The sequence below is a fragment of the Pomacea canaliculata genome, linkage group LG3, assembly GCF_003073045.1.
Source record: "Pomacea canaliculata isolate SZHN2017 linkage group LG3, ASM307304v1, whole genome shotgun sequence".
In the NCBI taxonomy this organism is placed as follows: domain Eukaryota; kingdom Metazoa; phylum Mollusca; class Gastropoda; order Architaenioglossa; family Ampullariidae; genus Pomacea; species Pomacea canaliculata.
This window is the reverse complement of record NC_037592.1, coordinates 12,539,185-12,563,523: the sequence shown is the minus strand read 5'-3', so window position 1 is coordinate 12,563,523 and position 24,339 is coordinate 12,539,185. Positions and strand designations below refer to the sequence as shown.

General features: G+C 36.6%; 3 protein-coding genes across 6 annotated transcripts; all 3 read right to left on the bottom strand.

The window, feature by feature from the left end:
• Window positions 1-1,035: 1,035 nt before the first annotated feature.
• Window positions 1,036-8,351, bottom strand: LOC112560142. 3 transcript variants are annotated; one of them, XM_025231744.1, is made up of 10 exons: window positions 8,257-8,351; window positions 7,474-7,594; window positions 7,192-7,208; window positions 6,621-6,692; window positions 5,521-5,816; window positions 4,620-4,926; window positions 4,024-4,227; window positions 3,484-3,631; window positions 2,963-3,009; window positions 1,036-2,171 (listed from the first exon to the last, which is right to left on the bottom strand). In XM_025231744.1, exons 2-10 carry the CDS (start codon window positions 7,539-7,541, stop codon window positions 1,705-1,707), a joined length of 1,626 nt encoding a protein of 541 aa, XP_025087529.1. In that variant the 5' UTR covers window positions 7,542-7,594; window positions 8,257-8,351; the 3' UTR covers window positions 1,036-1,704. The 3 variants fall into 3 exon arrangements, with proteins under 3 accessions (XP_025087529.1, XP_025087528.1, XP_025087527.1); XM_025231743.1 differs by lacking the exon at window positions 8,257-8,351 and adding an exon at window positions 7,987-8,220 and having other exon boundaries at window positions 5,521-5,762; XM_025231742.1 differs by lacking the exon at window positions 8,257-8,351 and adding an exon at window positions 7,987-8,218.
• A 1,973-nt stretch (window positions 8,352-10,324) lies between these two features.
• LOC112560143 lies at window positions 10,325-15,274 on the bottom strand. Of its 2 annotated transcripts, none has more exons than XM_025231745.1 (6): window positions 15,224-15,274; window positions 14,566-14,691; window positions 14,286-14,302; window positions 13,539-13,613; window positions 12,462-12,739; window positions 10,325-11,898 (listed from the first exon to the last, which is right to left on the bottom strand). In XM_025231745.1, exons 2-6 carry the CDS (start codon window positions 14,640-14,642, stop codon window positions 11,578-11,580), a joined length of 768 nt encoding a protein of 255 aa, XP_025087530.1. In that variant the 5' UTR covers window positions 14,643-14,691; window positions 15,224-15,274; the 3' UTR covers window positions 10,325-11,577. The 2 variants fall into 2 exon arrangements, with proteins under 2 accessions (XP_025087530.1, XP_025087533.1); XM_025231748.1 differs by lacking the exon at window positions 15,224-15,274 and adding an exon at window positions 14,894-15,047.
• Window positions 15,275-17,177: 1,903 nt separating this feature from the next.
• On the bottom strand, window positions 17,178-23,699 carry LOC112560334 (transmembrane 7 superfamily member 3-like). The gene is made up of 10 exons (XM_025232130.1): window positions 23,420-23,699; window positions 22,475-22,795; window positions 22,035-22,309; window positions 21,483-21,660; window positions 21,173-21,259; window positions 20,303-20,383; window positions 19,734-19,886; window positions 19,448-19,545; window positions 18,969-19,131; window positions 17,178-18,559 (listed from the first exon to the last, which is right to left on the bottom strand). The coding sequence occupies exons 1-10, from the start codon at window positions 23,490-23,492 to the stop codon at window positions 18,351-18,353; spliced, it is 1,638 nt and encodes a 545-aa protein (XP_025087915.1). The 5' UTR covers window positions 23,493-23,699; the 3' UTR covers window positions 17,178-18,350.
• Window positions 23,700-24,339: the final 640 nt, after the last annotated feature.

The following is a 24,339-nucleotide window of genomic DNA, read 5'->3' as shown; positions in this document are numbered from 1 at the left end:
CTTTGCTTCAGACAAAAAAAGATTTTTTAAATTAAATTAAAAGTCAATCCATACTGTGATCAGAGAGATGTTTGCAGGATATTCTTTTCGACCCAGATACCTACTACTACTTTATGGTAGATCAAATGTGCTCTGCTATATGTTTCTCCGACAGTGTATTTGATAATGAGCCCTCAGTCTTTATTTTTTATGAAAGTACTCTGAAAGTGTTCATCCTAAACCAACATTCGTGTGCAGTCTTTTTACTTACTCTTCTTACATCTGACCTTCTGTAATTGAGGCAATATGACTGTTTGACTGCATACTGTAATTATTTAACATGACTGAGTCAGATTTTGTATTGAATAAATTTACTTATAATTTGTCTCACCTAAATCGAGATCTATGTGTAGTATTCGTGTGAGCTAGAGAGTGAAAGTTCCCATTTTACCTACACTTTCTGACATTTCGTGAAAATGTTTCGTACAGAGCTAACGTATATTGCGATGCAGTTGAGGTCACATCTTGTCAACGGCATTTGATCCCTACGTGAAGTCCTGTTTACTGTATTTATTGTGGATGGGTCCATCATTTTTAAATATGTTAGTTAACTGCAGTCATTGTACAAATGTATAATTTAGCGCCAAAGTGTCCTCTTCAAAACTTAAGCTTCATTTCCTGTACAGCTATCAGAGAGTTGACCAGTTTCCTGTTCATCATGATAATTATTAACGCCCTTCCTCAATCACCCTCGTTGCCTTCAAAAGCGGATATTTATTGTCGAAATAATCAGCGAATTTTTCTAAGGCCAATTTCAACTAGGAAACTCCTCAGCACATACTGCAATGAACAGTAAATGTTCAAGCTTACAAAAGACAGAAATGAAAACTAGACGACAAAGACTAAAAGTTGAAAAGGACACCAAAAGTGTACGAGAGAAGGCTGAAGCTATATCTGAGACAGATACCAGAATTGGACAAAACAGTTAAACTGAAAAGTCATGAAAAAACAAAAGATAGACAAGTAGGTACGAGTTAATCTGAATAACACAGGCAGTGAGGTACAGCGTCAGTTTTATTGCCAACACAACAACACATTCTTTTGTTTCCATCGCTAGTGTAATACCAACTACTGATCACTACTAACTGCTTAGCAGAAAAATTAGAGCAGTACATAATCTAATACACAGAAACAAAAATAATAGCAAGCGACAAATGCAGAGCACGCGTGGAAGGCAATAAGAGAAATTTTTAAAAAGTTCTTTACAATTTTATTTCGGTTTGTTAAAGATTTTAAATTTTCAAAGATTTATTAAAGCAGTATGGCGAAGATGAAAACCTCGGTAAATAAAGACAATGACTCATCTAAGAATCTAAGATTCTCATTTCCCATCCTCTCTAATCCATGGCTCTCACAATTGGCGGATGATGTCTATATATATATACTTAGATATGTAAATAGATTATATGAACCACAGTGACCGTTAGATGTAATCACTGTTGTCTGTTAGTCCAAAGTTTATAAACAAAAAAGCAAAAATTGCGTCAGTCTGCACAAAATTACAAACGAGATAAACAAAACTATTTTTTCCTTAAATAGATGAATAAAGTCCTTAATGTTAAGATGACTACTTCGGAAAAGTGTTAGTGTCACTTAAAACAGATTGTTTACAAGTATCGAAACTTTTGAAACCTTTATAAGTTCCCTTCACTGGAATGCTGGGTTTCATCTCTTTGTAGGGTCGTTCACATACAATTCATTCTTCAGGTGGTCGTACACGTCACTAGCTATGCCATGTGAATTTAGAGAGGCTCGCAATGCTACATAGTCGTCGTCGGTGGCTGGTGGGGCACTGGCTTTGCTGTCGGCAGACATGTTGCGCTGTTCCAGTTCAGAAATCCTCAAAGTTTTGTTATCGTGGGACACATCGCCAGCTGCACTTTGTGCTTGAAGATGACTGTACGTGTCCAACTCGAAATGCTGTGTCGTCTGCTCTCCTGAAACTTTGCTGAAAAGGACGCTGTAGTTCTCTTGGGATGAGTCTTGAAACGAGTCGCCTTCTGTGATCACGTGATCAGATGACGTCATTCTGTCGTCACGCGTCGTCCGTTGGTGCACAGGTAACTCGGTATGGACGGTCATGTCTCCATCAGGAGCGATTGGTTCTTGGGTATTTCTTGGTTTTTCATTACCTTTAGTAACAGAAAGTCTTTTGATCGTTATCTACACACTTGTAGGAGTGGTTTGATGTCTCCTTTGATTCATCGTTATCCTTTTTTTTTATTTTGGAATATCGCATTAGTGAGATTTTTCGAATTTCGGATTCCTTTTGATGATTAATGTGACTGAGCTTTAATAATTTACAATTGCTCTTACCATTATTTTTTAATTAATACACATAGCAATATTTAAAATTTAATTTTTATAGCTGTTAATCTGCAAGCATGACCAGCCATTAGCAGATGTAGTTAGGTAAATTAGGTCTTTACAAATTCTTTAATAGGATTACATTCAGCTTAGTGAAATAAATAAAATCATACATACAACAATAAAATAATTTATACTTGTCCATATAAATACTTCCCCGAGTTTTGCAGTAGATTATGACTTCCATATGTGCTGAAGTTTTAAGATCATGAGAAGTTCTATGTGCCCTATAAACAATCCGTAACCTTTTCCCTCGAACATCACTTTCCGTATGTTTACCTCACCCAACAGTTAACTCGTCCATAGATGTGGCAAATGATACTTAATAATAAGTATTATCAACAATTTTTATGTTTTTACCATCAAAAACGAGATGGAAATACCATAATGCCCCAATGCAAGATGCTGGGAGACGAAGAAAACACGATCTTATGGTTACTGCTGCCTATAGACACAAGGCACTCGTGTTAAAACTTTGTATTTGTAGGAAATCTCCAAGTTAGATTAACTGTCAGTGTCCTACACTTAAAGAATGTCATGTCAATAATGATCTCACCTGCGGTCTCATGAATGGATGCAGCTGTGTTCAGAATAATATTTGTTCTGAAAAATGTAAGATCGAATGACATCAGTCAGTTTGAAACATCTAATACTTATTGGTGAGCTCAGTAAACTACAAGAGGAATTAATTGTAGTGTAGACAAATTCCAACCACAGTTAAGACATAAGGCTAAAAATAGAAGAGGATGGAGAGACAGAGTAGCATGGCCGTGTTGCCGCGGGTACAGTGAACTTCGTAAGTGGTCCATCATAAGAATAGCTATCGTCTCTAAACTGCTCCCCATTATGTGCTTTTAAAAATTGTATTTTATCAATGATATTTTCTAACCTTAATGTCCCTTTATATTTTGCACATAAACTAATGAGAACTCATTGAAGGAGTTTCTGCTGCTTATGCTAAAAATGATAAAAATGTATAATTTCATTCTCCCGATGTATCGCTAGTTCTTTATGAACTATATTATACATATTTTATATAATTTTTTTAAGAATGTTGGTTAAAAATAGTGCCCCAACCGCTTTTCTGAAGTCGCTTTGCTTTTCTTCCTGACGACGATTACGGTCACAGAGGCAGAGACGATAAAAATGATGCAAACAGTGATGCCAATGCCCGCGCCAAGGCCAGCAGACATTTTGTCTTGTGAAGCTGATCCTCTTTGTGCTTCTGACAACAGACAATGAGAATTTATAAAACCTTAAATTACACAGCTTATTCCAGTCGAGACATTGAAATATAAAACCACTGCAAATGGAATAAACCTAAAGTATAAACATTTAAATATGCTGCTAGAGCTTTTGAACTTTTCACTAACACTCCACGATTAAATTCAACCGAATTTGACGAAGGAGATAAGAATTGAGACGGATAGACATGTCACTGACAATTTCCTTACGTTTACATCAAACAAAGGTGAAGCAGCCCTGGTATTTCTAGTGCACTACAAGTAAATAAGGAACATGTCGTGTACAGATATTTTCCCTAATATGAGAAACAATTTCCAGAAAATCTGTGACTTCAACTTGACATGATTATAACATCAGCTCTGCCTTCACTACCTGGACTCTTGACGTCTGTTACCGACATCGCTGAATGTGAAGACGACGGTGTTTCTTGTGGTAATAATGTAGTTGCAGAGAACCGTTCTGGGTAATATGGATGTGAGGTTTCTAATGTTGAGTTTGGGGAAGACAGTGTGCCTGCTGGTGGGGTACCAGATGAAATATTAACCTGGACAGCTGGTGCAGATGTAGCGGGAGATTCTATGCCAAAAATGAATATAAATAGTTAATCAAACCAATAAAGCGTAAGTGTATTACTGCATGTCGGTCCATGTAGGTGTCGAGGCACATAGCTATCATCTATAAGAGTAAGATTTTTATGTTAAGAAACACTTCGCAGCTTGGATTTCTCTTGCTATGACCATCACAGCCGATATTTATAGTGGAGAGCTTTAGTGACAAAGTAGATATGTTATATGTTAAAGAACACTTCGATACTCAAATTTTCTTCTGATTTCTGCCTTCTAATACAAAGTCCGTATCAGCTGTGTAATAGATATAATATAATACTGTACACTGAAAACCAATACTCCACAGAATGTCTCTGATGTTAAAGTTTAATAATACCATTATGAACATGACAAAATAATTACTTTTTTCAGTCTCACGGAGGTCTGTTGAAGATTTGGCAGAGTTTGACGACAGAGTAGTCCCTGTGTGTGAAGATTCAGACAATAAAGACGAAACTGTAACGATATTAGTGGTTACTGAATTTGAGTTCAAGGATGACAGTGTGTCTGCTGATGTGACTTCAAGTGAAGTCTTCCCCTGGACACTTGGTGTAGATGTAGAGGGCGTTACTGTGCAGGTCCTCGTGTCCCTTGTTAAGTCATACTTAACATCATCAATCCTGACCTCACCACACTCACCACGACGGATCTTTGTTACTTGAATAATTATCTGCAATATATGGAGATATTTTATATTCTTACATCCCATCCAATGTTCTATCATATATCTATTATGGTAAAGTATTGCATGATGTAAAAACCTCTACATCTCTTACATTCTCTAATGAAAAGTAGTATTCATTAATACTTGAACAATGTAATTCGCCTCAATCAGCTTTAATGTCTGATGTTGAATTTTGTAACAATGTGTTTCTGCCTCTTAATTTTCGTTATACGATGATCCCATTCTCCGATCGTCAGCAGTCGGTATGTCTAATTGCCAGGGTAGACAACTGACTCTTTCAATCATTTGAATGGAGATGGGGACAGAAAGAAAGGGAGCAAAAATCAAAAGAATGTAGATATAAACTGTTTCGGTTTTTAAAAATTACGGCAGAAAACAGACTCTATCATCAGCTACCTAGTAAATGAATACAAAGCGCAATAAATTAACAAAATTAAAATCACGCTCAAGGTAATTATAAAGGGTAATTATTGGAAAGTTTAATTCAAGATTCAACTGTTACAGTGTCAACAGCTGCAACTTTTCACAGTGACACATGTAAATTACAATTTTGCCAGAAAAAAATTTAAACTCGCTCACTTGAAACGTTGTGTCTTGAGGACAGACCAAAGCCGGAAGGAGTTGAGAGTAAGGACCATGTTCCACAAAAACACTGCTGTCCCAGAGACTGATGTTTTTTCCGTCTGAACGACTGACATAGGATGTCATGTAACAATTCTTGCCATTCTCCAGGCTGTATCTGAAGGTGAAGGAGTGCGCGTGTTTTGTTGAACATATCGGCGGACTGCCGTACAGCGACGTGACGTTTGCTTGTGCATCACCTCCCATGTCCACAGACATGTAGCCGTTAAGAAACTCTTTGAGTTCTGAATAAGCTATAATAACAAATACTCTCTACTTTTCACGAATTTAAAACAGACTTAACAACAACTATTGTTCTAAAATATCACGTATGGAGGTTCATAATATTTATGATGTTATAGAATCAAAGCAAGCTCAGTAACGAAAACTGCACAAATATAGAATAAGCTACATTCATACAAATTGTTCGAGAAAATTTACTGTAATATTTTTATTTAAAACTGAGTTGTGCTTAGAAATTGTGACACAGAGGACAGACAAGAACTAAAAGTGATATGCTACTTGTTCGCGTATTTTATTTGACTACCATTGTATTTGGGTTTTGATAAAATGACTTTAAAAAAACAATGCAAGCTAGCAGACAAACTTTGTCTTTCAAATGTGTGAGTATCAGATATGAAAGCTGAGTTTCTTAAGACAGATAAGATATGTAGTTTTAGTTGATATATTGAACTGAATAGCAAACATGTGCATATAAAAGGTTTGTTAATGTAGTGTTTTTAATAGAAAAAATATCCTGTCATGGTTTTGATCTTGCATCATAATTCTATAAAAAGAAAAAACTGCACATTTTTGCGAATATTATGTGCTTATATTTTCTTAGAAAAAGTACAAAACAGCAATATTATTCCAAGTAAACATGAATTAACAAAGGCATGACCTAGGCTTTACGGAGAGGGATTGCACAGGGGACCAATAAAATTATAAACTTTTTGTTTGTGGTGTTTAAGTGTAGTAGCGGAATTGCCTTAATGTAGGTATAATGAGAGGAAATCCAATTACCGACAAAGTTTAAACTAGCAACAGAAGCAACTTACTCCGTTTACTCTCGAATTGTTTTTCACTCAGACTGTACCATCCACATTGACCACTACCAAACGTGCAGGTGACTACCCAGACATAAACCGACACAATAAATCACATTATAAATTTCCAAGTAATTATCAATTATTTCTTTATAAACATTTTAACTGACTCAACAGTTTTAGACTAAAATATTTAGTAATAAAATAATCAACATTTATTGAATTAATTTTTTAACTCTTTATTCGTATTTGTACAAAATGGGCCTGTAAGGCAAAGCTGTGAATTTATCAAATGCATTGTCACGCAGTAAGCAAACTTCTCTCTCAAAATAACAATAGTTCATGTGTGTTACTTTTTTCTTATTTATTTTCAAGGAGTTGATAGTTGAACAGTTGTCTTTGTGAGCAAATGTGATTGTGAAATGTGAAGCATTTATAAAGTGTTGAATAAAATACTTTTGTTAAGGATTGGTAATATTCAAATTTCACAATGTTCTTTTATATATATCCATGCTATTATGTATACATAAAACTTTTAACAAAATACTTCCCTATCTATGTAATTGTTCAGAACATCACTTACCATCTTTAGTGCAAGACCTGCAACATAATCACATTGGAAACAAAAAGCTTACATCACTAACAGCACATTGTGGCTTTCGTGTATCACGAGTGTTACGAGCATGTAAGATGTTAGGAAACTATAGTGAAAATAACATTTAACATCTGCTGCTTCAGAAAGTCATGGCAAAGTAAAATGGAAAAACTGTCAGAGAGAGATTAACTTTTCTTCGTTCTCATGCTGCATTTACCAAATCTTCATCGTCATTAATTACTGGTATTGATTAGACAATAATTTTCTTACCGAGCACTGATTGGCACAGTCAACAGCAATGACCAGAGACTCAGTAGCTGACGCACAAACATTTTCATTTTTAATCCAGAGACAGTCGCAGGCAATGGTGGCAATGGTCGGAGTGAATATCCTGTGAAGAAAGAATAGAACTACATGCGCACATTGTGACAATGACTAAGAGACAAACACACGCATACCCGCTAAGATGGCGGTACTCACAGACCTGATCCTTGCTGATGTCGGTGAACAACGTCTTAACAACTGACTTCTCACTGTTCTAGTCATGCTAGGCTTCACTTAGCTATGCTGATGCCAGTTTCTTCTAAAAGCAGTTGTTGTCAAGGTGCTGCACGAATTGAAAAATCTCGACTTTCCCTGGAAATGTTTTAGTTTTGTTCGTTTGTTCCGCCGTCTCACGCTCCTGTAAATTCTACGAACATTTATGGTAGTCTTATTGATAGACGATTGTGTCTTATCGTATGAAGAGTTAGCCATTCCAGTCAAAGAATAATCAGATTTTACCTTTCAGTGAAATACTCATCAACCTTAAATTCTGCTTAACGTGAACGTGCTTATTTGCATCCACCAGATGTCAAATCTTGAGTTAAGGCAGGGAAATATTCACATCCTTTAATACCTTTTTTTTAAAATTTTACGAAACTAACTTCCCGGTATAAAGGTGATAAAACACTGAAAGGTCAGGGAGACAAACATAGGTGTGTGTGTGTTACTGTTAGTTTGTCGTTAGTCCTGTAGTTTCATGTGACACTTAAGACTAAACACATAACTTACTGTTTGCCGCCCACAGTCTGTGATGTGTGATGAGAACTTTCCACCACAGTGACCGGAGCGTTGTACTAACTCTGTGGTTGTGTCATGACTGCCGTCTAGAGCAGGAAATAAAATGTTAATCAGAGCTTGGTGTGTAGTTGTCAGACAAGCTGTGTGCATGTGTGTATAACTTTCCTCGAGAATGTCATGGTGTGTGGGCATGAAATTTGACCTCTGTGTGGAATGCAATGTTTATCTTCGAACTTTATTTACATGCAAAGCTTTATAATTTTTGACTCGAAACTCACCTCATTAAAAAAAATATTGCTCATTATTAATTATTTCATACTATTCCACTCACTTCACAGACCTATGCATGAACTTCGCTTGTGCTTTTCATGGTGTTATCGACTGGCTTGTGTTTCTTGTATTGTTGACTGTCGGTTTGTTTATAGTCCTTCATGTTCAGTGCACCGAGCTGATAGCCACAACGGGATATGATCGCCACACATTCAGTCAATAGTAGTAGTATGAATTTATCATATATTAATAGTGGTAGTAGTAGGAATGTATTATTCATTAATGGAAATATAAATGTGCATGTAATTTATTTCAGTCATGAAAACTTGTGAAATGTCTTTGAAAACTTGCAACACGAGAAAGTAACAGCTGACAGTGCTACGAGGAAATTCAAACACCCAGGTGAGATCACGTGTCTGACATTGTAGCTACAGGTAAACATGATACACATACATTCACAAAGCTATCATTACCTTTTTTCACTTCACACTTTCCTCAACAACAAATATGCTTGATGGTGACAATAAAATACTGGATTACTAGAAGAAACGTGTACAGAGACTAGCACAGCTAGAAACTATGGGATCAGGATTACAATGGGATTTTGTTTCCCCTACAGTCTTGGTTTGTCTGTTATCACTAAAATAAAGTATTGGGTCAATGTTAAGTGTCTCGTCCATCAACATCCAAGTATATTTGCTTCTTTTATGTTTACTTTTATTGACTGGTTACAATACTGAGAAACTATAGACACTACAGGAGCGAGTAGAACGACACATGTTGACCTGATACTTCCTCAGATAGCGCGTACATAGTAAGACAACTGCAGTTTAACACAAAAGGAAAGCAAACGATGAAATGGGAAAAAAAGGAGAGAATGAGTTTGATAGGAGACATGGCGAGGACAGAAAGTTGCTATCATCACTAAATGAGACAAGGAAAGGAAGAGTGAAAGAGTTAATGAGGCTATAGTTAGCTTGGATATCACAGACTGGAAATCCCATCACAAGCAGAGTCACAACGACTACAGTGTCCATGTCTGATTGAGGAAGGATATTACTGAAATATAAGCGGTGTGTTGAACATGTTTGATACATGAACATACATGCACAGCGTTTTATAAGTTATATCAAGAAGTGTCATGAACGAGACTGAGTCACTCTCACTCGTTCAGACAGTTTGTGTAGAGGTCATTAAGTTTCCAAAAGTTATTAAACAGTTAATGCATTTGTCTTTGTTTAAGTATAAAACAAATTGTTTATAACATCATTTCATAAATAATTCACTGACTGGACCAAGAGGTCAACTAGTTGTTGGCGGCAGACTGTCACCACTGACCCCAACTCAGCCGACTCGCCAAACCACTCTCAGAATCTACTAGCCCAGCCTCAGAGATGGGTAGAGACTACCTTTAAACACAGTAGAAAGCTCGATGGGCTACTTTCAGCAAGTACACAGCATTATATACAGAACCCGTTTCTTTGTTTTTCACTATTTTAGTATATACTAGACTTTTTAACTTTTTATTGGGGTTTGGGAGGCGAGTAGAAACTGACAAACATTTTTCAGTTATCAAAAACCACTTTCACTTTTTGTAATTAAGGCAGTGATTACTGTGGAATTCGTCTCCTACTTTGGCCATGTCGAAACTATTTCCGATTCCCTCTTGGAAAAAGAGTTCAATCACACATCATGTAGACAGACTTACCTCCCTTTTGTAGCCAGGGAATCCAGTGAATGCTGCTTGGCAACAAGACTCCGGAAGTCACGAGGACAAGTTCTCGCAAAGAAAGCAGACGCGAGGTTTATGAGGACACAATCGGTAACAAAAGTCCGTCGGCACAACATCCGGCAAAGTCAACGTTTTATCTCCCAATACTGCTTTGAATGGTCCATGTCTTTTCTTTTAGTTCGATATTTGAAATACGGTTTTTACCCCCTGTTCTTGATAGCCAATGCTTGTCCTTCGCCGCGAAAGATCTACACGTCGGGAGGGACCGAGGGATGAGCGAAAGCACAAGAGAAGGTTTCAATTGTTGCGCTTGTCTCGGCAAGAGGTCAGCACTACGGATGTAAGAATGATGCATGGAGAAAATATAATTATATATTTAAGGATAGACCTGTACGCTAGGGCAGCAGATGTGAGAGGATCGCCATGTCAGCCACAATCTGAACTCTCTTCAGCTCGAAACATATCGCCACGAGCAGAGCATGACGACAGGTGATACCTAGAGACTGTGTAGCACAGAGTACCTCACCTTACCCGCTACCAGACAGATGACTACACACGCTATCGTATTCTTGTAATGTGCTACCGAACAAAACTTGGTCCCGGGGGAGGGGAGATGGTGAGGTTGTATGTGTTGATGTAAAAAGAGACAAAGAGACAGGTGCTAAACGAATTGTGTGCTGGGACAGGAGCCTCCGTCCCTCGTACTGTTACTAGGAAGACTTCATGTGTGTGAATGTATTTGGAAAGATTGGGTGTGGAAGAGATAACACGGTACCTTTGAATGATTAAAATAGACAAGGCCCGTATAGTGAGTCACGTTTGGTTCTGACAAAGATTGGTCTGTGATAGAAAACAGTAAATTATTCGTGTTCGTTGTTGTATTCTCAGTGTTCTATTAATTGCTTGAATACTGAGTGCAAAGTAAATTCAAAGTGTATTTCATTATCTAAGAATTTGCAGATTTTGTCCCTAAGAAAACAAGTTTATTCTCTTTATTTTGTAGTGCTTTCTGATGGTGAAACAAAAAAAAATGTCTTGATGTAAATGACCAAACACATTAAGCGGCACTTTCAACAATGAACATTAATGGTCAACTTATCAAACCAGTTGTGTATTAATGCAAGTATTTCCAACACCAAGAGTGTAGAAGATCACAAATGTATGTGACGAGTCAGTAAGGTATCTATGTTAAATAAGACTTGCTACTGTGATTTCTCTTGCTGTTACCATACAGCATACTGACAACCGATACTCCACAAAACATCTCTGATGTTAAATCTTAATTAATACAATCACAAACATGACTCAAATTATTTACCTTTTTTAGTCGTCTCACGAAGGTCCGTTGAAGATGTGGCAGAGTTTGAAGACGGAGTAGTCCCTGTGTGTGGAGTTTCAGACGATAAAGACCAAACTGTAGCGGTATTAGATGTTAGTGACTGTGACTTCAAGGATGACAATATGTCTGCTGACTTGACTACAGAGGTAGTCTTCCTCTGGAGACCTGGTGTAGATGTAGAGGGCGTTACTGTGCAGGTCGTCAAATTGCTTGTAGATGAGTAGTACTCAACATCATCGACCCTGACCTCACCACACCCACCACGACGGATCTTTGTTACTTGAATAATTATCTGCAATATATGGAGATATTTCAAATTCTTACAAATCTCATCCGATATTCTATCGCATATCTATTATAGTAAAGTATTGCATGATGTGAAAACCATTGTTACATCCTGTTATCACAAGTAATAATCGTTCATACCTAAACAGTGTAATGCAGTTTAATCATCTTTAATGTTTGATGTAGTATTTTGTAACAATATGTTCTTGCCTCTTGATTTTAGCTGTACGATGATCCCTATTCTCCCGAATGGTCAAAACAGACACCAAGCTATTTTTGTCATTTGTGTGGGGATGGGGTAAGAAAGATAGAGAGCAAAGAGCAAGACAATACAAAGATAAACTTTATGGTCTTTAAATATATATGACAGAAAGCAGACTCTATAATCATTTGAATACAAAGTCCAATAAGTAACCAGCTAAATAAAACATATGTGCAAGGTACATTATAAATGTAATTATTGGAAAGTTTAATTCAAGATTCAACTCTTACAGTGTCAACAGCTACAACTTTCCACCGTGACACATATAGACTACAATTCTGCCACAAATAATTATTAAACTCGACCACCTGAAACACTGTGTCTTGAGGACAGATCAAAGCAGGAGGGAGTTGAGAGTAAGGTTCGCTTTCCATGAAGACACTGGTGTCCCAGAGACTGATGTTTATTCCGTCTGAACGAATGGCATAGGATGTCATGTGACAATTCTCACCATTCTCTAGACTGTATCTGAAGGTGAAGGAGTGCGTGACGTTTGTCTTACATATCAGCGGACTGCCGTACAGCGACGTGACGTGTGCTTGTGTGTCACCTCCCATGTCCACAGACATGTAGATGTTACCAGGCTCTTTGAATAAATTATAATAACAAATACTATTTAATTTTCAAGAATTTAAAGCAGATTTAACAACAACTATTATTTTACAATATCACGTATGTGAGTTCATAATATTTATGCCGTAGTAAAATTAAGGAAAGCAAGCTTAGTAAAGGAAAACTAAACGAATTGGGAATAAGCTACATTCATATAAATTATTTGAGAAATATTACAATTTTCTGTAATATTCTTTTTATCTAAAAACGAATTGTACTTTAAAATTGTGACACTGAGGGCGGACCATGTCTGAAACTGCGCTGATACTTTTTCACGTTTTTAGTTGAATAACGTTGTACTTATGGTTTGATAAACTGACTCTTAAAAATTATACAAGCTAACAGACAAACTTTGTCGTCAAACTGCGTGAGCATTAGATCAGAAGGCTGAGTTGTTTAAGGCAGATTAGAACTGAATAACAAACGTGTGCATATTAAACATCTGTGAATGTAGGTTATTAAAAAAAATAAAATTATCCTGTTTAGGTTTTAATTTTCCATCACAATTCTATAAAAAGACAGAAAAACTGCACCTGATTGTTTGCGAATATTATATTGTGCTTATATTTTCTTAGAAGAACAACAAAACTGCAATATTATTTCAAGTAAACATGAATTAACAGAGGCATGACGGAGAGGGATTGCACACGGGACCAATAAATTTATAAACTTTTGTTTGTGGTGTTTTAAGTGTAGTAGCGGAATTGCCTTAGGTGTAATGAGAGGAAATCCAATTACCGACAAAGTTTTAACTAGCAACAGAAGCAACTTACTCCATTTCATCTCGAATTGTTTTTCACTCAAACTGTTCCATCCACATTGACCAACAAGACCAAACGTGCAGCTGACTACCCAGACATAAACCGACAATTAGTCAACATCAACAACTCACATACACAGAGCACGTATGTTGTAATGTTCTAAACACTTGCACAGATTAATTTTAAAACATCAATTGTATTAATGCTTTTTTATAAACATTTTAATTCGCTCCACAGTTTTAGATCGAAACATTTAGTAATATAATAATCAATATTATTGATTTTATTTATTAACTCTTAATTCCTATTTGTACATAATGGGCCTGTTAGGCAAAGCTGTGAATTTATCAAGCGCATTGTCAAACAGTAAGCAAAACTTTTCTCTCTCTCTCTCCTTCAATCTCTCAAATTGATAAAAGTTCGTGTATTTATGTGTTACTTTTTCTAGTCTATTCTCAAGGCAGTGATAAAGTTGAAGAGCTAAATACTTGTCTTTGTGAGCATATGGGATTGTGAAACATTAAAGATTTATTAAGTATTGTATAAAATACTATAGTTACGAATTGGTAATATTCATATTCAAATATCACAGTGCTTTGATGATGATGATGATGATGATGCGAAGCATCACGAGCAAGATATAATGCACTCACTGAGCAGACCAGCAATGACAAATGAACAGATAGTGGACGGTGAGATAGGTACAGGCACAGAACGTATAATACAACTTTTAAAATAATTGTTCAGAACATTACTTACCATCTTCAGTGCAAGACCTGCAACATGTAACATTTGAAACAAAAAGCTGACATCACTAACCGCACATTGTGGCTTTCATGTCATGTGAGTGCTACGAGCAGGCAAGATGTTAGGAAACCATAGAGAAAACTAACGATTTACATCTGCTGGACATCGTGGACAACAGTAAAATGGGAAAATTATCACAGAGAAAGTTTATTTTTATTTCTTAACTCTTTATTTCTTCCGGAATCTCCATTGCCAGTAATTGCTGATATTCCTTACACAATAATTTTCTTACCTAACACTGATTGGCAAAGTCAGCAGCAATGGCCAGAGACTCAGTAGCTGACGCACAAAAATTTTCATTTTTTTCATAGTCTGGAGACAGTCGTGGGCAATGGCGGAAATGGTCGGAGTGAAATTCCTGTGAAGAAAAGGATAAGTTGTACTGACATTCATTTATAAGGCTCACACACTTCATTTCTCAGTCTCTTTTTGCTCTTTTATTTCCACGTGACATTTTCTCGCCCTGTGGTTGGTTTGCTTTTGGATTGTGCGTACCGCCACTTCCAGACATAGGAAATCTGTTAAATCTGTTCTTTGTAAAGAAAGTTTAATACAATTACCATCGTCATAGGCTCAAGTCATTCAACCTTAGCAGCCTATATACAGCCCAATCGACATCCGTTGTCATTAAGTTGTAGGAAATGTTTTTGTAATTACATTAACATACTAATTCTTTCTCTTTTTACTTTTATTTCGTTGCATATTATTAGTGTTCAAACTACACGGCGTACATTGTGACAATGCCAGTGAGTTAAACTGAGAGACAAACACGCCCATTTCCGCTATGACGGCGGTACCCACGGATCTGACCCTTTGCTGATGGCGATGAACAACAGTCTTAACAATTGGCTGTCTTCTTACTGTACAGTCAAAGAATAATCAGAGTTTACCTTTCTTCAACTGAAATATACACATAAACCTTACATTCTGATTAAAGTGAACGTACTCTCCACATGTGACACAATTAAGTCTAAACATATAACTTACTGTATGCAGGACACAGTCGAGTTGTGTGTGGGATGACAGCTTCTTTCTACCAACAGTGACCAGAGTGTTCTGTCATGATGACCGTCTAGCAGGAAATAAAATGTTAATCGGATCTTGACGTGCAGTTGTCAGAAACAGGATGAGTGGATGTGTTTGTATAACTTGCCTCCAGAATGTCATAATGTTGGGGCATAAAACTCGCACTCTCTGTTTGGAATTCAATGTCCATTTGTGTTCTTTGTCTACATGCCGAACTTTCAATTTCTGCCTCAAAACTCACCTCCTTAAGAAATATTGTTTTATTATCAACTATTCCCTACTACAGTGATACCTCGGTTCTCGAACGCCTTGACTTTCGACCAAATCGGTATTCGACCAGGAAATTCGAGAAAATTTTGTCTTGGAATTCGAACAAATATTTGGAACTCGAACATCCGAACGTCCGAGATGAGCCGAGTTGAGCCGAATGGCGTTCATTCTGCCCAGCGCGCCTTGCTTGCGTCATCAGTGACAATAACCATCCCCCTTCCCTCCTCCCTCCACATTCATTCCCTCCTGCCATAAAGTTTGGTACAGGTACAGTAAATGAAACACAATTTACTGTACTGTACTGTACATTTTTGTTTTGTTTTTTGTTTTGTTTTAATAAATACACTTTTATTTCTTATTTCTTGTTGAGACTCATGTTTTTCTACATATTATATACAAATTAGGCCAGTAAATAGGCATTTTCTGGGACTTGGAACGAATTAATCCAGTTTCCATTATTTCCTTTGGGTTTCATTGCTTCGGTTCTCGAACAATTTGGTTCTCGACCGTCCTCCCGGAACGAATTATGTTCGAGAACCGAGGTATCACTGTACTTCGCTCACTTCTCAGTTCTTTATCTTTATACATAAACTTCGCTAATGTTTTTCATGGTGTTATTCATTGGCTTGCGTTTCTTATATTGTTGACAGTCGATTTTGTGTTCAGTGCATTGAGATGACATCCACATGAGCTCCACATATTCAGTTAGCAGTAGTGGCATTGATGTATCATTTAGGAATGGAAATGTATATATATATGTTTGTCATTTATTTTAGTCATTTCCTTAGAAATGTCTTTACAAACTCGCAGCAAGAAAAAGTAAACAGCCAGCAGTACAGCTAGGAAATTCAAACCACTTGAGATCATCTGTCCCACGTCAGGCTTTCCTGAACAACAAACATGCTTATTGGCGACAATAAAATACTGGATTACTAGGAGAAACCTGTACAGAGACTAGCACAGATAGAAACTATGGGACCAGGATTACAAAGGGATTTTGTTTCCCCTACAGTTTTGGTTTGTCTGTTATCACTAAAATAAAGTATTGGGTCAATGTTGTCCCCTCCATCACCAGGCAAGTGTATTAGCTACTTGCATGTCTAGTATTGGCTGGTTAAAGTGCTTAGAATTTATACACACTACAGAAGTGTTTAGAACAACAATTGTTGACCTGATATTTCCTCAAATTAGGGAAAGAATGACCTCTCGCGGTGCAGATACTACTTTTTTCCCATTGTTTATACACATAAATGACTGTTCCAGGGTCATTCACTTCACTTTCAGGCAACCCCGCAGCTGGACAAAGGGGCAGGGATCTGGCGCAGGGTTTGAGGAGACAAAGCCAGCAGCAACACAACAACTCCATTCCGGCCATTATTAAAGCCTGACCTTGACTACTGTTTCAAAACAATGGTTACGTCAGTAATTTAAGTACACGAACATAGTTTTAATTCCTCAAATGAAAAATAAAAAAATTTAAGAAATAAATATCCAAGTAAATAAATAGCATTAATTTTTTACAACTCCTTCTAAAATATTCAACGCATATTGAATAGAAATTTGATAAATTTTATTGCGTCAGAGCAGATAGTATGAACTATTAAAAAATTATGCAGTAACGAAATTCAAAACCTTAACAATGTATGACTACATAGTAGTCAGATACTTAGCACATTCAGAAAGGAGAAATGTTGAGATGGATACAACTCAAGATTTTCTGCCACGTGCAGAGTTAATTGGATGGTAAAAGTACATTATTTAAATATTTTACAGTGGGATTACTTTTTCAGGGTTAATTTTTAAAACGAAGGTTCTCAATATTTCAGTTGTAAAGCATGTTTATAGGAGTAATAATTTGTATACTTTCTACATGAGTAAAGGTGTAAAACAAAATATTCTTTGCGAAAAACTTAGTAAAACTTTAATCTGAAAGTGCTATTTCAACATCAAACACACAATATGAAAAATACTTAAGGTGCCAAATATATTTTGTATGATTTGGTGAAAGGATAAAAGCAAAACACTTCAATCATCATAATTGCCAAAAATGGCGTAACAAACATTTTGGTTCTCTCAACAGTTGCACAATGACATTTTACACTAATGCTGTGGAAAAGTTACTCTGTGCAAAGTTATTTACAAGTGGCAAATCTTGTTATACATTTTTATAAAAAATAGTTATTCAATGCTTATCTGCTTTTCATGTTCACAACAAATTTAATAGAAAATTAAATCAGCATGTGGGATTTAATAATCCAAAGTAGCGTATGGATAATGTACATCTATGGCTCATCTGTAGTGAGCATCATCAAGTAGTTAAACCAGGAATGAAAATCAAAGTATTCTCAACAATCTATAGCTATATACAAATATCTTCACTGTAGCACTCATTTATAATGCCATTTGGAAGATACACATGAATGTCATGAATATGCAAACTTTTATAATGTATAATTATTTTTTTTACACAGACACACACAAAAACAGGGCAATCACCAGGATGAACAGCTTGAATTTGTTGCAAATGAAAAACCACAACTATCATAGCAATAAATTCCTAAAATGCCATTTTAGGTTTTAACTAGGTCCTATTCTCCATGGCACTGACAACATGAGCACTTATTTTCAGTTTGACTTATAAGAAACAAAACAGTTCATGTCATGTTAGCTAGCTCAGTTTTTAGATGCCGACTATAATGGGAGATCGGTTAATAAAGAAGGTTAGTGCCCAAGAAGTGGCGTCCTTTCGTCATCAGAAGATGAAGGCAGTTGAGCATGACGGGCCTGATGAGCCGGAGCCTGTGAAGCTTGAGCCTGTGAAGCTTGCAGAGAATGATGATTTGGAAATGGGACTTCACCTCGCTGCCGATACAGTTGAAATAAAAATCCTCCAATGACAAGAAGACCCCAGAGCACAGCCAGAATGATGTCTGCAATAAACAGCTGGCATCTCAGTTTCTCATCCCCATGAGATAGGGAATACATATATAAAGCAGGCATATTTACTTTACAAGTACCCACACATACATTAATATTTATTTATATTCACATATAGTTGATTCCCACAGCTGCGCACACACACACACATATGCACCCAGCATGCATGAACACAAAATTTAACCATTTGTTTTTAAAGCCTTAAAATATAACAAAGGATTTGCTGCGTTGTTCTTGACTTGTATAGATGGTAAATTTTTCCTCCCATTACTTCTTCATTTCTTATTTATCGCCTCCTGTTACTATAGACTATGGTCTGTCAGAATCAAACTTGTATTATGATTAACTACTACAGCTGCTGCTTCTAAATGCACATACATACACAACACACAAATATCTAACCATTTGTCTGGAAAGGGTAGACTACAATAACACCAGAGTATCCTGGGACTGCAGCATGATGCACAGAAGTGAGTATGATGTATGGAAGACTGGAATGTAGAGGAATGGCAATTGCCATGACCACACAGAAACTCCCCACTAGTCCACAACACACCATATTCAACTGCACAACACACAGGCATCAGAGGTCAATCTAATGTAAACATGCAGTTTTCATAAAAGTTTAATACCTTCATTACTTTCTTTCATACATTAAAAATTATAAATAATAAAGTTGTCAAGGTCTATGTACTTGCTGAACATAAATTATTTCACAAAATTAAAACTGATAAATTAAGTTACTGATAAAAGGGGAAAAAACAGCATATAAAGGAATGTGATCTGCTGGAAACCTGTCACACTGTGTTTTCTCAAACATCATGACAAATCATAGTTATTAGAGAACGTCAAAAATATTTTTAATTAAGAATAAGACCTACAGTGTGTGGAGACCATAAGAGAAGGATCGGAAAGAGTAGCACAACGCAGAAAAAGATCAGTCCATAGTTGAGACCTGACGCCCACCATGACAGATTGGCTGTTGGTAAAAATCAGTTATACAGTAATGATCAGCATACTACTTTCTCAGGAGTTCTGAATACAGACATAAGACTGCAGAAGAATGCTTTTTGGTAACATTTAAAAAAAAATATTGTGGAAAGAAATCTTGCAAACATCTGTTATTTAAAAAACCAAAGAGATTAATGAACAGGAGAAACTGTCTACCAAAGGGAGAGAAAAACAAGGTGCTGGACACTAGGTAGCCTGCAGTCATGCCTGGCAGCAGAACAGACACCGTGGGAAACATCAGCCACCACCAGACTCCAAGCCATATTAGAGCTCCCAGCAGTCCAAGAACAGCTGCTATGCCCAGGCTGGCTAAAAGGGAATAGACAGAAATAAGCACCTGTCATAAATACTCCACGATCAAATGTCAAAGATATTTTAAAATTATCGAGCTTGAATAAAATGAAAGAAAATTTACATTATTAATGGTGGCATTGAGTTATTTTTCCTTACATAACTATTCTTTTTCTAGAGAGCATTTGTTCAACAATTTAAGATGGTACTTTGCATGTTACAGATTCTCACATGCTAATTTAAATGACAGAGCCTGAAATATCAACTTTTGCACTTTCTCCGGTGCTAGTTGCCAGTGTTATTATGGCTCATTCACTTTTCCATTGACATACTCTTACATATTCAATGCGATATGCATCAAACTATGTTGACCCCACAGCTCTTCCCTGCCTCACCATCTTTCTAAAACATAGCTCTCAATTTCCCATTATTACCTGCATCTGTCAATGTGCCAGCCCTCATGAGAAGACTGAAGGAGACCAGACTGACAGAAATAAAGCCAAAGATTCCAAATCCTGTTGGTACAAGCAGAAACAATCACAAACTATTTCTACATTTCTCTCTACCTCACTCTTACTCTTTCTCTCTCTCCAAGTGCAATCCATAAAATGATGAAGGTTTTCCGAACCCCCCAGCAAACCCTCCCCGCCTCTCTGACTACCCAGATGATAATAATTATACTGAGCAGCCATTGAAAATTGTTAATACAAACACTAGTTAAAAATAATCTATACCAAATGTTCCTGAAAAACAAAAACAGCAGACCTCCACACGCTTTGAAAGCCCATGTGAAAAGAATAATCATTCTCAAATCTTATGTTGTACAATGACTGCAGATCTTTAAACAAGCAGTGAGTCACATCACATAAGCTGGTTTTTTTTTAAGATCTAGGAGTATCATTGTAAACTCTTGTCTAAGCAAAATATTTTACTGTAAAGTTTAATAGGCTGAAGAGTTGCAACAAATATCTCTTTTTCCATCCTTTGTATGCATTTTTTAAAACATTTGTTCATACAGACTAACATTTTTTTCTTTTTTTTTAAGTATTTCATTAATATTTCAATAGCTTGTCCCTAATAGCCTGAGTAAAGCTTCTATCTTTTAGAGTGCTGATTAAGTCATGTTGATGGTAGTATCTAAACATGTCAAGAAAGACAAAAATATCAAAAACATGTATATCATGTGCCAAATTTTTCTTTAGTTTTCTAGGTGAGTAACAAGTGGAAATGATAACAATGAGACTGAAATATCTGAAATATCTACCAATAAAACTATTATTATGTCAAAATCTAGTCTGCAATACCTGTTCTCAAATAGTTGTGGCCAAACAGCAGAAGAAACAGCCCCACCACTCCACACGCAATGGTCAGAACACTCTCTATAACTCCAACTTGATCAGCAGGAAAAAAAATCAGGAGACATGATGAATGAACATGATACTAAAAATACTTGTTTCTGCAAAGAGTTGCACAAATATACATTACATATGGACATGAATAAAATAATGACTACACATATTATGCAATTGTGCACACTATATTTATATGTGAGTTTGCATATGTGTGTGTGTGTGTATTTAGACAGAAACTACAGCAGAAGGTACTCTTTCTCACATGAGAAATCACAGGTTCCTGATAAAAAGTCACAGGAGTATGTAACAGCAGTTACATAGCTGGACGCCATGCCATTTTTTGAATCCCTGACAACGACTGCAAATACTGCCCCCTGTTTCTCTGATGCTGTGACCCTGAGGAGTGACTTTTGCGCACCACCATCTTGCATGCTTAGAACCTGTGACAGTCAAGGGTGAGAGGCCATCACTTTCTGTATTATGCTGTCACATCATGATCTTGCTATTACAAGATTTTATTTCTGAGGCCTGTGTCTCTGTGTTCATGAGTTTGAACCTGTGTTCATGCAGATATGTGTGCTCATGTGTGTGTGCTTTCATAAGTGTGTACGTGTGTGTGTGCATTTGCTATTTAAACAAAGGTGAAAGGTGAAAACAGTTTTTTGTTTATATATATAATACTGTAGATGCTCTGAATCTCATCTTACTCTCTTTAATCTTGATTTACTCTGCAAAGGAAAAATAAAACACTGTTCTGAATTTATTAAAGAACATTGCCTAATAATATCACAACAAAAAATAAAATGACACATACCTTGTAAGCATTACTTTCAATCATTTCTGGTGTCAACATCTGTTGCAATGTGTCAAACATTGCTTCAAATCCATGATCACCTTCTTTCACATATGCAACGTACAGAACATACTGCAAGTTGCTGTTTGAATCACAGCTAGGAGGACTGTCCTTACGATGATAGCCTACATTAGCCAACTGAAACCACACCTTTGTTTGATATGGCAAGGAGCTCAGTTTAATGTTGGCATCAGTCTCTAGTTCAAATACCTGGTTACATCCACCTGGAACTGGTGCTGTCCAAAAAATAATTTTAAAAAACTGATTATGAATCAATAAAATCAGTAAATATTTAATATTAATCTAATTTTAAGAAAACAGAAAAAGTAAATTAAAAAAGTAGCAAAATACTTCAATTTTCAGTTCATAATATTGTCCTCACATTGAACTGTCACACTCACCATCTTCGTCAAACTGTTGAACAAAGACAACAGCAGTGGCATTGCCTGTATGATTACTGTTGCTGTAATCTATGCCAACATCCCAGGTTGCGTTGGTGTCATTGGCACGCAGAAAAGTGACCACACCAATGCTGGTGCCTGTGATGGACTCTGTAGAAGGTGGAAATGTGGTTTTCAGAACTAATGGGACCCCTTGCGAGTGAACCTGCATCAGGAGATAATGAATGGAAGGTTTTACTCCTACAACATTAAATGTTTGGGGTCCCAGCTGTGACAAAGTAACTGCCTGAATCTTCCCTGGCTCCAGCAAAATGGGTTCAGCTGCAAACAAACATCATTATGTAAAAGATTTTCCCTCACTTCAAGCCAACTCTCAAAATAAGAAACTCCCTGCATTTTCAAATTTCTTTTTTTTTTTTTTTGGTACATTTGGATAAATTAAATGCACACTACATGCATAGTAACAGTAGAAATGAATTTAATCATAATAAAAAATTATAGTGCTTGATTAAAGTTTGAAGATAGAATGGATTCATTTATACCATTAGAAGGTAAAAGACAACTACTTTATGTTTGTGCTGGAGTATCTCATGCTCCGGTGCTGCTACACTTTATCACAATTAGGAAACAAATGCTCGCTGATGAGCATCTACGATACTGATTTGACTGTCACAGTTGACAAGCTAGTAAAGGGGATTATTTTGTAGATTGAAATGTAAGTCTGCACATCATTTTGACATATACTATTGGCCGAGGTTCCAAGTGCTTAATTTCTCCACTGACTGGGCTATCGTACACAATTCAGCGCGTAGCCATGTGTATGTGTGAATGTTGCGAATGTTTTGTTCTCCACAGCTACTGAGCTGTGATTTTCTCAGCTAATACAAACAGAGGCTACACGCACACATGACTAATAAACACCTGTCACAGATGATACTAGCTTACCTGACCCAATGAAGCGAATCCAAATGATCTGTAAACAAACAAAACCGATGACAGTCCATCGAGATATTTCCATTCTTAAATATCCGGGTGTACTGCAGGCAAACGAGAGAAGCTACTTGCAGTCGTCCTAAAGGAAGTCTCCTCTGCATGAAGGGCACGATCTCATATGCGAGGACCGATCCTCGTAATCTTCATCTATGCCCAGTGTCCATCTTTAGTTGACAGAAAACTGTGCGATTGCACACAACTTTAGACGACATTGTCGACTGATAAACAAAGGGAGACTACTACGTCTTACAAGCAGCGGTTGTTTCCCTTGCACCAGCTCAATGGCAGTTACGCGTCATTTAACGGGAAACATGTCTGAGGGAAGGGGATAAAAATAACCAATAATGATCACAATGATGATAACGATAATGATGTAGTTTCCAAGACACACATTTTCTAGTCAACATTACGGACATTATATTTGATTTCTGACCACATGTAAACTTTATAAACTAAATGATTATGCATAATTAAATGTGTGCCGATTTTTGCTTAATTAATTGGCTTTAATTTTCATCTTTAAAATGCAGCAACTTTAAAGATAATGCTCAATTTCGACTTTCGTTGCAAACCAGTGAAGCATAGACCTATAGACCTTCTAGTGAAGCATAGACCTATAGCTAGCTGTTTCACACACACACACACACACACGACGAAAGACCGATAATTAATTAACCTGGCATGGATTAAAAACGTACGTATTATCTAGGAAATAATTATATTTTTCCGTGGAACATCTTGCACACATATTCACATATTTGCCACAAGTACGTATTACTGCTTCGAAGACTATTCCTGAAGAATTAGGGCTGATTTTCGGTAATAAGAATTCACGATATGGCGGATATATACGATAATTTACCATAAATGTT